Here is a 14,394-nt window from a genome sequence, read left to right as displayed (position 1 = left end):
TGACAACATAATTAACCTTTGAGTTTTTCGATTATAACTTTTTCCTTTTCGAATCTTAGCTAAAGTTTTTAGTACCGTCAGTTACGTTAGATTTTGCTCTTTCTTTTTGTTGCTACTCTCATTACTTTTATATTAGTTTTATGTTTGAAAAAAATGTTTGTAAACAGTATCCGCGTATGTCCTGTGTGTATGTCCGCGTATGTCCTGCGTATGTCCTGTATGCATTCACCCCTGGGCCAACCCTTGTACCCATTACCAAGAAAACCTGGAAAACCAATCATCTTCTTCATTTATGATGTAATGATACACGAAGCCCAGGAGTCCCTGCAGGCATACACACGCAGATGCACACAGCTCGACCGAAAGACCAAATAGAAAAGTCGATCTGAAATAGATTTTGGCTTGAAACGTCGCGCGGGTTAGCAAAGCGCTTTCTCTTGCCTGCTGGTCACATTGTACTTTTCTGGCGCTTTAAATTATATTGAGGGTTGCAGGCTTCAGGAATTAGGTGATGTAATTTACTAACCTGATTCTCACTGATGGATCTAAATAACGACAAGGTAATGCTTTCGTGATGATCCCTGATCTGAAGAAAACAGGCGCGCTCTAATGCTTCCCCGTACGGCATTCTAGGAAAAATACACGCTATAGCTCTTTTCTGTACTCTTTCTAACTCTGATTGTAAGTACTGAGGCAAAAAAAAAATGGAACAAGGGACAAGCGTAGTCCAGGGAAGATCTAATACAAGCGCAGTAAGTACGCAACAAGATCTTTGGCTGGAACGCGCGCGCGTTTTAGCTGCACAAGGAAGTAAATTTTCCTAGCTGCCTTCTTACTTACACTATCTACATGATCGTTCCATGTTAGTGTGTTGTTGATTGTAAGGCCGAGAAGCTTAGTAGAAGTCGTTTCCTGGATCTGTTTCCCGTCTTCTGTGACTGGGTCATACTCTTCCGGGGAGCGACGAAAACTAATGGTAAGCTCTTTAGTTTTGTCGAGGTTAAGTTGGAAAAGGTTTTCCGCTGACCAGTTCGAAACGTGGTCCACTGCTTCTCGTGCTCTACTCTGCTGCCCCTTTAGTACTTAAGCTATGAAGTACCGTTGTTTTGACCACGACCGTTCCCTCACCGTGTCATTGAGACGAATAATCTCCACAGAAACATTGCGAAACTTTCTGTCATCTCCATATTCCGATCCGATCCGTTTCAATCCGGTCCTGTCCGATCCCGGTTTTGTCAACGCCGGCTTGTATACAAGGAACAAATGTGAAGTTTATAATAGGATCCAAGAATTGGAAAGGACTTGTTTTAGCTGTGAGTTTGATCTCTTGAATTCTTAGCATAGTTATGCTTTAATCAATTGATGCACAATTATGATATACCATTCAAGTCGACTGACAAGACGAAGTTACAACTGGTAAAATGTTTGTTATTTCAGATATTATGATTGTTATGCTTAACAAGTTGAAGTGCATAATTTTTCTGATATTGATCGTTTTTCACAGTGTGAGAACCCAAGTCGATTGACAAGGAGTTACAAACCGATTGGTTGTATGTATTAATAAGACGTTTATTGTTATTTTGAATATTTGTCATTTGACACAGTGTGAGACCTCAAGTCGATGACAAGGAGTTACAAACCGTTGGTTGTACTTATTAATTAGGCGTTTGTTATTATTATTAATATTAGTCGTTTGACACATTGTCAGAAAATTCAAGTCAATTGACAAGAAGTTACAAACTGATTGGTTATATGTATTAATAAGACGTCTATTTTTTAAATATATAGCATTATTATACCTGAACAAGTCGTTAGACATAATTTGGTTATATAATGTGCTGGGTACAATTTTTGAAAGATGCAGGTTTACTTTACCTGCTAGTGTACTTTACCTGCTAGTATAACTAATATAGCTCTATATTTATCTCATTTTAATTAGTAAGAAACAGTAAGTCATACGACAATGTCCCATGCTGCGTTAAAATGGGTTCATGGTTTTTTTACCAATCGGATTTAACCCTTTAGATGCTAGTATTTGTTGGAGTTCATACCTCTAACCCCCTCAATAGGGTGGGGTGGTATGGATATTTTCTGGAACTACACATTTAAGGTGTGCAGAGATTGATTTATCTAACTCATTCGATTATATATTTAGAAATGCTGTATATATGTTAAGTCTGTTATGTTAAGTCTGTTTTAACAGACTTAACATATATACAACATTTCTAAATATATAATCGAATGAGTTAGATAAATCAATCTCTGCACACCTTAAATATGTAGTAAGACCTATAAGTTGGGCTCAAAGAAAGTTTCATACACTACATTCAGAGAATGTTTTAGATCTTCTTTAAAGTCACTAGGATATGATCCAAACCAATATGGTTTGCATAGTTTTCGTTCGGGAGGAGCAAGTTCTATTGTTCAGAAAATGACTAATTATGAGTCAAGAGAAAGGCTGCTAAAGATACATGGTATAGATGGAAATCTGACATTGCTAAGGATATGTATATGAAAGAAACTATTGAAGAAAGAAGCAGTACAGGGGCCGGTTCCTGAAAGGCTGGATAAAGTTATCCACGGACAAAGTTTTCTGTTGTATAGGATTTGTTCAGGATTTATCTACAGATAACTCTTATCTGGCCTTCTAGGAACCGGCCCCAGGAATATAACTCTTTTACAATGTTAATTAATAAAACAGCGTATGGTGCCACTGTTCATTCTGAAACAAGCATCCAAATGTTTAATCATTTGTTGTATTCGATTATAGTTATGCGGAGAATTAAAAGGAAAATATTTTTCAATCGGACGAACTGGTGAGGTAGAATGAAATCGGTATTTGACCGGTCCCTCACGCTTGACTAACCACTGGGCTCCCTGTGGATTGTTGCATTTACAGGTATTTACAGGTTGTTGTTTGTTGATGGTCTAGAAAAATAAAACAAATCTTTGGATCGTTTACAATTACTCCAGATTAAGAAACAAAAGAAGTATGCGATAGGCATTTACATTGAAGTATTTTATTACTTTTGAAGATGAAATTTTCACAAAATACTTTGCAAATTATATTGCCTTTAAAAAATCAATTATAAAACGGTGGTTACTATTAATTTATTGTTTTTGTTCTTTGTTCTCATTATCAATAGCCAAATGATCCGCATTTGTAAACTCAAATCCAGTTTTATCGATCCTAAGATATTTTTAGTGATGTTTCTGCTGATCTCAATAAGATTACTTCTAAAAATAAATCACCCAAAACAACAAACAATATGGCGACTTTTTCAGGCAAGAAAACGGCCCCAAATGCTCAAAGAAAACTCTATTTAGACTCCATCGAGGAAAAAGAAGAAACGAGTTGCTGTTGGAGTGAGAATTGTTGCTGCTGTTGTTGCACTATTTGCGGTTTCAGGCGCTCGACCGTCACACGAATAAACTACACTGTCTTCCTTTTATTATGGACAATGCTGTGCGTTGTACTGATGTTGCCCAGCATTTCAAAGCGCCTAGCCCATATCCACGGTATATGTACAGAGGTTTTTCAGGTAGAATCTTGCGATGCATTTCTGGGCTATTCGGCAGTGTACAGGGTTTGTTTTGCAATGGCGATGTTTTATTTTCTTATGGCATTTGTGCTTATTGGCGTACGAAATGAAGAGGACGTAAGAGCAAAATTTCATAACGGATTCTGGTACATAAAAATACTTCTCCTACTCGGTAAGTCACATACATTGATATTATTTTTAAATCAAGTCCGTTGATCTTTTTTTTGTCTATTATTGTAAGTTTCTAGAACTGCTATATCGTCTGAACGTGCGTGAGAATTTTTGCGCGCATCAATTTCGCGCATCGTGCGTGAGCGACTATTCGCGCACGCTAACTCTCGTGTAATTAATAATTTTGAATGTTATGTACATTATTTGAATTTTTGGGTTGATTCTTTTGCGCAATACATTGAGAATTATAAATCTCGAGCAAACGCGGAAAAACACGACAATACGTGAAAATAGCTTAACGTCAAATTCCCCAGAGATCTTGACATTTTACATGCTTACATGAACTGTATAAAGACTTGTTTGCCATATGATCGCACTCGATCGCAGCTAATTTGACCGTACGTTCGCATTCCTACCTCAAAAGGGGTTTCCATATGATATGACCACACCCGATCGCCCTAAATCTAGTGAAAAAAGACACAAAATTAAAAATCTGCATGATTGCGCAGGGGGTAAAACAATCCTTGCAACGTATAATAAAGCACTAGATAACGGAATTCTCGTGTATTGTAATATGTCATATTATACCCACCTATACTGAAACCGTGGTGGCAGCGCCCAAAGATATTCTCATACCTTGTAATTTTTCACATACTAACTCTTATATTTCAGGTTTGACAGCAGGCAGTTTTTTCATCCCTCGGCATGGTCAGTTTCATGCGTTCTGGATGTACATCGGTCTAGCCGGGGGCTTTCTTTTCATTCTTATCCAACTCTTGCTGTTAATTGACTTTGCGCATTGCTGGAACGAATCTTGGGTCGAGAAAACAGAGACTTCAGAGACCAAGTGTGGTTCGAGAGCGTGGTGGGTATGAACTACAAATTTCTTGATCAAAAAAGCATTATATCGAGGGAAGCGATCATGATGTAAGTGTGTTGTGAAAATGTACTAGCTCGCGAGGTGCCCATAACCGGCGCGACGAACCATATATGGATGATATGATTGACAAGCTCGCTGCAAAAATAGCTTTCAAAGACGACATCATGGGCCACGGGGATTCGTTCTCTTACATCATGGTCTCTTGATCGAGGCTAGTAGCCAGGTGGTACTCTTTCGACTCAGAGATTGGCTCAAATAAAATAAAAGTGCAAGCTGAGAGAAAAATCGAACTCGTAGTAGTAAAACGACCATTCCAAACCCTCCGTCGTCTCTCCACGCCCCAGCATATGGTCCTGATTTTAAGGTAAAGACTATATATTATAAGGAAGAGGGTAGGCTCCCCCATAATTTTCTCGGAAAACAAAATAAACGCCATTTGAACATATGCGATGGTATAGAAAAAAACTACATTTTTTTTCATTTTTAGGTATATTGCACTTCTGGCAGCGACTATCCTCTTGTACGCGCTCTCTTTGGCAGCAGTGATCAGCTTCTACTCGCTATTTGCAAGAGATTCCAGCTGTAAGACGAATCTGTTCTTTGTAACTTTTCATCTCTGTCATTGCGTAGTCGCATCGGTTATATCAGTGCTGCCAGCCGTGCAGAAAGCGCAATCGGGAACAGGTCAGTCCAAACACGCATGCGCGATGTCTTTTGGGTAGCTTTCAAATGGCGGAATTACGGTCAACGCTATCATCTTGAATTTTAAACGAAGATCCTGGTATAAGATGAAGAAGCTGTATTTTTTTTATCGAAAGTGTAGGGTCACAGAAAAAGACCATATCTATTCTAATATTTTATGTTTGTAATACCTTTTATGGCCAGCACGTAAGGCCTATCTTTTGTCTCATATATTGAAAGATGCGTCACCCATCGGTCGATAAAAAAAACTATTGATATAAGAGTCTTTAAACCACACCTTTCATTTCTATTTTAGATAGAATATCTGAGAAAAAGTCTCATCGACTGAAATGACTAATCAAAAGGACCAGCTTTGTTCATTTTTTTTTTTCATTTTGAAAATGAGAAGTGGTCCTTTTTCCAAATGTATCCTTGAACTGACTGTGTTTTCCCCGCAGGTCTTTTAAAGGCAGCCGTAGTGACGTCATACAGCATGCTGCTCACGTGGTCGGCCTTGTCCCATGAGCCAGATGACACGTGCAACCCACGTTCCACCCTTCTATCAGGCTATGATGAGCTTACGGGCTTGAGCCTGCAGGCTGTGTTCAGTGGTATCTTGATGTTTGTCATGCTCATCTACGCCAGTTTCTCGACTGCGATGACGGCTTCAAAACTGAGTAAGCGAAATGGTGTGGCTGCGGCTTTATTGTTTCTCCATAATTCACGAAATACGTTGACATATAATTTCAATTTCACTCGAAAGTCTTGGTTTTAGTGGTTCATCTATACAAAAGAAAAGCATAAGAAGTGTAAGACCACTCTAACATGGTTTCAGAAGTTCTTATTGTTGCCTTTGTATCCGAGTGTTGCAAAAGTAAAGTATGGTAACCGTGGTTTTCGAGTTTCACGTTAAAACAATTTTCATTACAGGTAAATGGTCTCCGAGCCAGCACGATAAGCTCAGTGCTACTTCCGATGAGTACAATTACTCGTTCTTCCATTTCGTGCTGTTCCTAGCATCGCTGCACATTATGATGACGCTGACTAACTGGTACAGTCCAAATGAAGGTATTTGCCATTCCTAGTGCCCGTGAATATCACCCCCAAAACGATTAGAAGATTTCCATAAACGCAGGGGGGGGGTTGATTTTCATATCTTTCATATCTTTGATCTGTTATAAAATACTACCAACAGCTATCCTTTAAGGGATGTTCAAAGATTCTCCCGACTTTGCTATCTTGAAAATTGCTTCGACCAAGCCAATTTCTTAGGGATAAGAATTTCTGTTGACCACACCCAAAACGCTTAAGTGTTAAAATAGGCCATTCCAGCTATAATTTTGCGCGCGCATTACCATAGAAACTTACCTCAACTACCAGAATGCAGCGCGCGCATTTTTTAAGCTTGCACCAAACGAAGTGCGCGCTGCATGCCGGTAGTTGAGGTAGGTTTCCATGGTGAGTGCGCGCGCATGCTAATAGCTGGAATGGCTTATTGATTTTGCCGACGATAACCTCTGTCTGTTCTTATGAGGTTTCCCCCATTCAAACCTGAAGCACTACGATTCTCGCACAATATGAGCTTAGGCCCGTACCCGGGATTTTTCTTGGGGGGGTGGAGGATGGTGGGGGGGGGGGGGGGTGCAAAGTTCTCTGATAAAAACCTCCGAAAGAACTGAAAGGGATTTTTTTATGCCTTTGCAGTGTCTCTACATGAAGTTTAATGTCGAATTTGGCTACATACCAGAGTGATCTTGCTTATGTTTTTTTTAGTTTGCCTACAAACTACAAATAGCCCGTCTATTGAGAAACAAAAGTGGACTTTCGGGCGTTGTGGGGGGGGGGGGGGGGTGCGTTCGCACCCCCTGCACCCCACTGGGTACGGGCCTGACGACTATTACTTGAATGAACAAAAAAATAGCATGTGGAAGGCTTCACGCTTTGGAGGATAAATTAGCAAGATCTGAAGAAAAAAATGTCATATTAGTATAGGCTAATATACTGTAAATGGAAAAATTGTAATTTGATCTTTCAGGAAACTCGAGTCTGCTCCGTCTTTCTCGATCCTGGCCAGCGGTCTGGATCAAGATGGGTTCCAGTAGCGCATGCGTGTGGCTATACATTTGGACTTTGATCGCGCCAGTGCTTACACCGCTGTTCGAACAGTACGCAGACGAGTTGAAGGGCGATGACGTAATGATGAATGACGCCAGGGAGTCCGAGTTCAAAAAGGAACACAAATATTATAAGGAGAACATCGAGAAGTTCTCACCGGAAAAGCGACATAAAAACTTGAAGGGCAATGAGAAGGTTGAAGCTAAAAACAAGCACACCCAGAAAGAGAATGAACTGAACAAAAATAATAAAAAGGAAAAGACCAACGCTGCTGAGGGCGTTGACGACAACAAGAAAGAAAACAGGGTCACGCAACCTTCCGTCACAAATCATGTCACACAATCAAACGTTACTAGAAAAGGAGAAAGTAAAAAGTCGCCAAAGTCATTCACGCCCCCTTGCGTGACAGGAACAGAGGCGGTAAATGTAACACACGGAAGCATGTCACGCAGGAACTCATCACGCATTGCTACGCCTGTCACGCCCGTCACGCCGGTAGATAAAGAGATGTTCAGACTGGAGGGAAAAGTCATGAGACTGCAAGAAAAGATAGCTAAACTTCAAACAAAAGTCGCTTCTCTGCAAGGGTTAAACATCTGAAACACATAGTACTTGTAGTAGCTTCTAGTAACGCAACCGTTGATATCGCTAACCGGAAGTAACGCAATCTGTCAGAAGGCTTTAGACCAAAGTGGCCTCAGCGTAAGACAAAGTGGCTTCTTCACAGGGGTCAACGAGTGCTAGATAGTAAATCCTTTTTGTTATTGTTTTCAATCAACATTGTGAGACAAATTATGTAAAGAAATCTCGTTATTTAACAGCTAAAGCAGAGGTTTTTTTATACTTATTTTACCAAACCAAATAAATAAAATATTATATAAGCAGCCGATAGAAATTGATGATCACGCTTGATATTTTGTAAGGATAACAGAACGACGGCGGACAGCTAATCTTGAAACATATGAGATAGTACGTTTGTAAAGGAACACTGTTTGCCGGAAGTAACTCAATCTTTCTATCATCTCACTAGGAGACAGAAATCATTTGACTTTTTGGGTGGCTTACTCGCACGTTTTCCATTCAAATAACAAAAATAAAAACAAGACTTATTTAGCACTTACGAAGCAGCCAGGAAGTTTCTTTGACAGAAAGGACTTATTTTCATTAAACGGACGATTTTTCATCAATCTCTGGTAAGACGAGCGCAGCCATTTTTGTGTTTATTTTGGCTTGAATTTCCCATTCTTATTGCATATGTAAGTAAAGTTTTCAATATGGCATCATACTCTGTTAGTTTTGATACAATAACCTAATAGTATAGTAATAACCGCCCATGCTTTGCATGTGAGAAAGAATTCTCTTCAAGTGAACAATATATATTTTTCATATTCAAACGCTTAACTGTTAACTTCATTATAAATATAAAATAATATATCTGGTAGCTTGCGTAGCAAGCGTTTCTATGTGTTACGCCCAATTTGTCGCGCGGGCAAATAGTCAAAAAACTATTTCGCTTGCTACTACCTGCTTACAAACTGCTGCCATGATCTACCCTGCGCATGCGTTGTAAACGTGCTCCCAATTAAAATCTCCGCCAGTCTCCCACATGCGTCAGTCGCCACCCTCCACGCCACCCATAATGCACCGCAACACGCCATCGTGAATAAAACATCCATGCCGTCGTCCATTTCGGTCGCCGTAAAAAATAACTGATGCACTGTGACGAGTACACTTTGTCCAATCAAGAGTATGTAACCCAGTGTATATCCCTTGGTAATCACTCTAGGTGCATTTAACCGGTTTGTAAATAAGGCGAAGCAAGCCAAATTGATTCCGTTGTTGAGCATGTGTTTTGGCCAGCTAGTGCTAAGCGCGCAAGGGAGGATGGTCGCTAGAAGAGCCCATTGTTTGGATATACCATAAACGTGTTTTGAGGAATCCAATATAGCGGTGGTTCTTTTAGGTTTTTCCGGTGCGCGGTCCATGATTCTTGTTATTGAATAATAGAATATCGTACGTAAGATCATCCAAACACTGAATGAAAAGTCCACGAAGATCTGTGAAGTCGTGTCTAACTCAACTAAAGCCGGGGAGTTGAGACTAGAAACAAAACAAAAAAAAAAAATCGATACATTTTGATAATAATCCCATAGAAACAACAACAAAGAGAATTGTTATTTGCAACTAGAAACAGCAAAGGTATAAGCAATTTGAAACTAGAAACAGCAAGACAGATATATTAGCAATTTGAAACAAGGAACCGCAAATCAAATATAAGTAATTGTTGTGGAATACCACAGGCCTCACGCGCGCTCGCTCCAGGTTCCGTAAGAACACAAGACCGCATTTGATTAAAATGCACTTTTTCATGCCCCTGGGTTATGAGAGGGGTGGACTCCGGCTCGCAAGAATGCAGAGGAGCTCGAGGGATCCCTAACGTACACTTTCGTGACAGGATAACAACTGGCTAGAGTATTACTCTTTGTGTACCTTATCATAGTTCCGGGTGAAAAGACGCCGAATAAATGATACAGAAAAAAGGTGTGTAAAACCGGAAACATCAGCACAGCGGTGATACACGCTAAAAATACGCCTGCTGTACACCTGAAATATAAGCCAGCGGGTTTATTGTCATGTAGAATTACTGAAGATGAGATTACTATTACCTGCTAAACCTATACGTTCACTCTCATCATTGCATGATAGCCTTTGTCATCATATCAACACAGGCGTGTTGTAATCATCATCATAAAACTATCATGACGACCATCGTCCCTTCATCATTACCATCACCACACTGTTATCAACATCATAATATCAAAAGTCTCATTTCAACCATCAACGTCAAGGCCACCATCATCATTATTATCGTCATTATTTAATATCATTGTTATCATCATCATCATCGTCATCATAGTATGCATCATAATTACCACCATGTCTACCTTGTTATGACTTCAAAATTGTCTGTTACCCAATGAATGGACGATAGAGAAACGAACTTTATCAGAACCAAACTGCAGTACAGCCCTGTCTTGAATGACCTGAAGATTGATAATAATAATAATTGTATTTATTTAAAGACGATATAGAAATAACAGCAAAATTGTGGTGGTACAGCAAAGTTGATGTAGTCGTGTCGAGCTCTCTCACTCACACTAATAACCTATCTATACTTAACTTCCTAAAAAAAATTTGACTACCTATAATTATCAACTATGTGAAAATAGTCTAAGACTACCTTATCGTTTACTTCTAAACTACAACTTTTTAGTTCCACGCCTTTGCACCCGTAAAATTGACAGATCGTTTGATCACTTAGTTCTCGACTCTGGAAGCCTAACGTTTCAAAAACCATTTTGTAATAATTTGAGATCAACATTAAATCGGAGCTTACCACATGATGATCGCGGAAACAGATGCCATCGCATTTCTTATCACAAATATAACGATAAAGGGGCCATGCACAGCTATCCCATAAGTCAGTGCGGTACGCTGTAGAACATACCTACAGATCAAATCATGCGACAGGTTGATTAGTTCATGACGTCACTCGCAGACCATGTGACAGGTTGATTAACGTATAACGTCACTATCAGACCATATGACAAGCTGATTAGCTCAAGACGTCACACTCAGACCATGTGACAGGTTGATTCGCTTGTAAATTACTGTTTAAGAGTGTAAATGTTGATAAACGCATCATGTCACATGCGATAACAATAGAAAAACGATGGTGTATAACAGCCTATTGTGTAGCAACTCCTTACGTTTATAGATAGCGCGTAGTTAATCAAACGGAACAAACAAGCCCCAATTGATTGACTACGCGCTCGACCCATACGAGACAGTTAGACTCGAGGCTACGAATGCTGCCGTGGGATAAGATGCGCCCGACCTGATCAAGTAGACAAGCGCGCAGAACAGCTCCTCCAAGCGCGAGAAAAACACGTAATTAAAAACCACCACCATTGGTTGGCATGACAACGTGCCTAGCCGCATAGAACTTTTGGCCCAGAACCTGGAAAGAGACGAAACCAATCATACGGTAAACAAGAGGGAGGGGGGAGGGGTTGGACGAACCAATGATACGCTAAGCGAGGGGGGTTACGAACCAGTAAAACGGTAAGCAAAGGGGGGACGAACCAATGATACGGTAAGGAAGGGGGAGGGGGGAACGAACCAATAATAGGGTAAGGAAGGGGGGGCATGAGTAGTAACAGACAACTAATATGGCAAGCCAGGGGGTACCGTATCAATGAACGGTGAGTAGATTTAGTTAACGTGTCATTATTGTTTTAATGTTGTACTGTACAAGAGAGCGCTAAAAGTGATACCTTAAAATCAGAAGTAGCCTTGGGACAGCTTTGTCTATGACGTCACTAAATGGTTTTATAGCGGGAATCGGAATGAGTGAAGACAGGAACAGCTGAAATGAAATAGAACACAGCGTTTTGCCATACCTTGTGCATAGATTCCATGGTGCAAAAAAACTTTAAGATTCTCCTAACATTCTTATACATCAGGCGGATGTATTAGATTGATTAATATAATTAATATAGATTTTCAGGCTAGTTTAGTATCTTCTCCAATGGTGGATTACTGAGTAAACCGTAGCGCATATAATAAAATCAAAGACACTTTAAGTAATAGCCTGTCTCTCCTCTCGGGGGAATTTTTGAGTAAGCTGTGGTATACGGAAACTGGTGTCATTCCCCCTTCAATTAATAGCTCCAGGCGAATGGTTGAGTTAACCGTGGCCAACGGAAAACTCATAATATCATACGCGTACCCAGGATTGGCTAAGGGGGGGGGGGGGGGGGGGGGGCGCAGTCATAGGTCTCATATGGAAAAACCATAGTATTTTTAAAAAGATTCCTTAATACGGAATGACCCACTTTTTGGTCTCCACTCCCTGCGCACCCCCCTGTGTACGCGCCTGCTACAGACCCTGCAACATGTAGTCCTTTTCAGCTCTTGATCCGGGGTTGCGTGCTGTTATCTGGTCCCAGCGTGCCCGCATCACGTCACGACATTTTGTCATATTCCGGTCAAAGTTCGCGCAAAAAAAACATAAATATTTTACCTTAAGTATATCATCTAGCCTCGGAGATGAAGCTTGTGAGGGAAACAAATAGCCGAATTTTGCATTCCTGGGGTAATTTCTTTGCAGCGCTTTTAAATGTTTATTATATAAAAATGAAACCACAATGATTTTAGGGCACCGTTCTCTCTTGAAGCTTGAAATATCTATTGGAATTTCTGTCACACTTTTTGCTTTGCAAAATTGATTTTATTTGATATATTTTTTTAATTTTATCTTGAATGAAATATTCTTAATAATAAATTGCAAATTCCAGCTACTCTATGATTATTCCAAACCCAATAAATCCTTAATCTGTTGCATGGGGATGCTATCTTCATTCAAGAGGAATAATTCCAGAGTAAGAAGATTTTTTGAGGGCCAATATCAAGTAGCCAATGAAACAAAAAACGCTTCAAATGGATCTAAAAAAAAAAGATTTCCAAATCGTGTCGTTTGAACTATAATAATGATAACTTTTTAAATGGAAAGCCATACGTACCGCCAGTACGACCGTGTTCAAATTAAACATTCCATAGGTCATGAGATTCACGAAGACCATACACACAAAGAGCGCTGTTCTGAGGCACAGAGAAACTGCTAGCGAGTACAGCGGCATCCTGCCACGTCCAGGCCTATAGTAGCAGTACCCTGGTAGGCTGCGACACAGGCTGGCTTGTGGGATAGTGATTTTGTAATCCAGGATTGATATTAGAAGGTCGAATCTGATGTATCTTGAAGCGTTAGACTCTCTCCATAAAAATCATATCTCGTCCTTTTCGATACGTGTATTACCCTCTAAGGTGCTATTGATTATAGAAAAACTAACTTTCAATTGAGAATATTCGGATCGTGTTGGTCCATTTTGTCAGTGCTGCTATCTTGGCGAACTTTGTGAACCCCCTGTTGCTTGAAATTGATACTGTTTTCAACTTCGCTCCTAGATTACACATCCGGTCTGATAGCCTCCTCCCCACTCTTTTCAAAGAGGGGGATCGGAGGAAGAAAAAACAATGAATAAGTCGAACTAAGCGGTGCATGCCGCTAGTCAGCAAAATGCTGAATAAGCGGCTTGCTGAGATGAAAATTAAATAGGCACCGTGGCGTTTATTCGAGCAATCACAGTATAACTGTGTTTTATTTGGCCTAAACCCGGCTTCTTTTTCGGGCGTCCTTTGGTGTTTCTTTTCCCTTGTTGTTGATGTGATGTCACCAGAAACCGTCTTCCTCCCAGCCCCCCTCGCTTCATGGCAGCCACAGGGATCGTGTACAACCCACAGACATAACAAAATATTGTTTGGAAAATTGACACGAAAATTCTAAACACAAAACTAGAGGAATTCAACGAATTCCTCTAATGTGAAAACCAATTTTGATTACACCTATTATAGTGTTCCCCCGTTTTTTACTGAATAAAAAAGAAATAGAATGAAATCTTATTTGTAAAACAACTTCCGGCGAAAATTGCTACATCTGCTCTCATCTCTCACATCCTAAAAAGCTAAGAGGAAGTTAGGGAAGGGTGATAACATCTAGATAATATCTGAGACAAAGTTTTCCGTTCAATACCAGACTAAAGCTGCGCTAAACCTGTAGACCAAGTTTTCCGTGTTATACCCAGGCCCATGTGGCTCACTGTCTTCCAAACGTGGGCGATCATCCCGGGACAGATTACAAAGTTTGGCGTGGGCATCAGGATGCGTGAGCCGTACAGTGCCAGCACAGATGTTTCCCGGCTCAGAAAATGTCAGATGGTATATAGTGAACTGCAGGCGAACGCTCATACAGTTCGGGAGTGTATACAGTCATTTAAAACTTTCACTGATAGAGATACCACAACAAAGATACTACGGATCACGAATAACATTCCCGAGTTTTTTAGTGGTATGTTTTTGTGTTTTGTGATTTTTTAGACAAAGAAG

General features: G+C 40.1%; 2 protein-coding genes across 9 annotated transcripts; one reads left to right on the top strand and one right to left on the bottom strand.

Annotated features, from left to right (window-relative positions):
- Nucleotides 1-214: 214 nt before the first annotated feature.
- On the top strand, nt 215-8,672 carry LOC5515482 (probable serine incorporator). 6 transcript variants are annotated; one of them, XM_032385066.2, is made up of 8 exons: nt 216-1,313; nt 1,505-1,550; nt 2,771-3,714; nt 4,386-4,578; nt 5,081-5,277; nt 5,733-5,951; nt 6,205-6,342; nt 7,310-8,672. In XM_032385066.2, exons 3-8 carry the CDS (start codon nt 3,270-3,272, stop codon nt 7,987-7,989), a joined length of 1,872 nt encoding a protein of 623 aa, XP_032240957.2. In that variant the 5' UTR covers nt 216-1,313; nt 1,505-1,550; nt 2,771-3,269; the 3' UTR covers nt 7,990-8,672. The 6 variants fall into 6 exon arrangements, with proteins under 6 accessions (XP_048588960.1, XP_032240957.2, XP_032240956.2 ...); XM_032385065.2 differs by having other exon boundaries at nt 216-1,416; XM_048733004.1 differs by having other exon boundaries at nt 216-1,550; nt 2,771-2,899; nt 3,286-3,714.
- Nucleotides 8,673-8,749: 77 nt separating this feature from the next.
- On the bottom strand, nt 8,750-13,372 carry LOC116619838. Of its 3 annotated transcripts, none has more exons than XM_032385068.2 (7): nt 12,975-13,372; nt 11,727-11,818; nt 11,288-11,410; nt 10,787-10,897; nt 10,335-10,433; nt 9,880-9,993; nt 8,750-9,489 (listed from the first exon to the last, which is right to left on the bottom strand). In XM_032385068.2, the coding sequence occupies exons 1-7, from the start codon at nt 13,089-13,091 to the stop codon at nt 8,910-8,912; spliced, it is 1,236 nt and encodes a 411-aa protein (XP_032240959.2). In that variant the 5' UTR covers nt 13,092-13,372; the 3' UTR covers nt 8,750-8,909. The 3 variants fall into 3 exon arrangements, with proteins under 3 accessions (XP_032240959.2, XP_048588963.1, XP_032240961.2); XM_048733006.1 differs by having other exon boundaries at nt 10,364-10,433; XM_032385070.2 differs by lacking the exon at nt 12,975-13,372 and adding an exon at nt 12,340-12,955.
- Nucleotides 13,373-14,394: the final 1,022 nt, after the last annotated feature.

This window comes from Nematostella vectensis, chromosome 9 (genome assembly GCF_932526225.1).
Source record: "Nematostella vectensis chromosome 9, jaNemVect1.1, whole genome shotgun sequence".
Lineage (NCBI taxonomy): Eukaryota > Metazoa > Cnidaria > Anthozoa > Actiniaria > Edwardsiidae > Nematostella > Nematostella vectensis.
The sequence above is the reverse complement of the archived record's forward strand: the minus strand, read 5'-3'. Positions and strand labels throughout refer to the sequence as shown.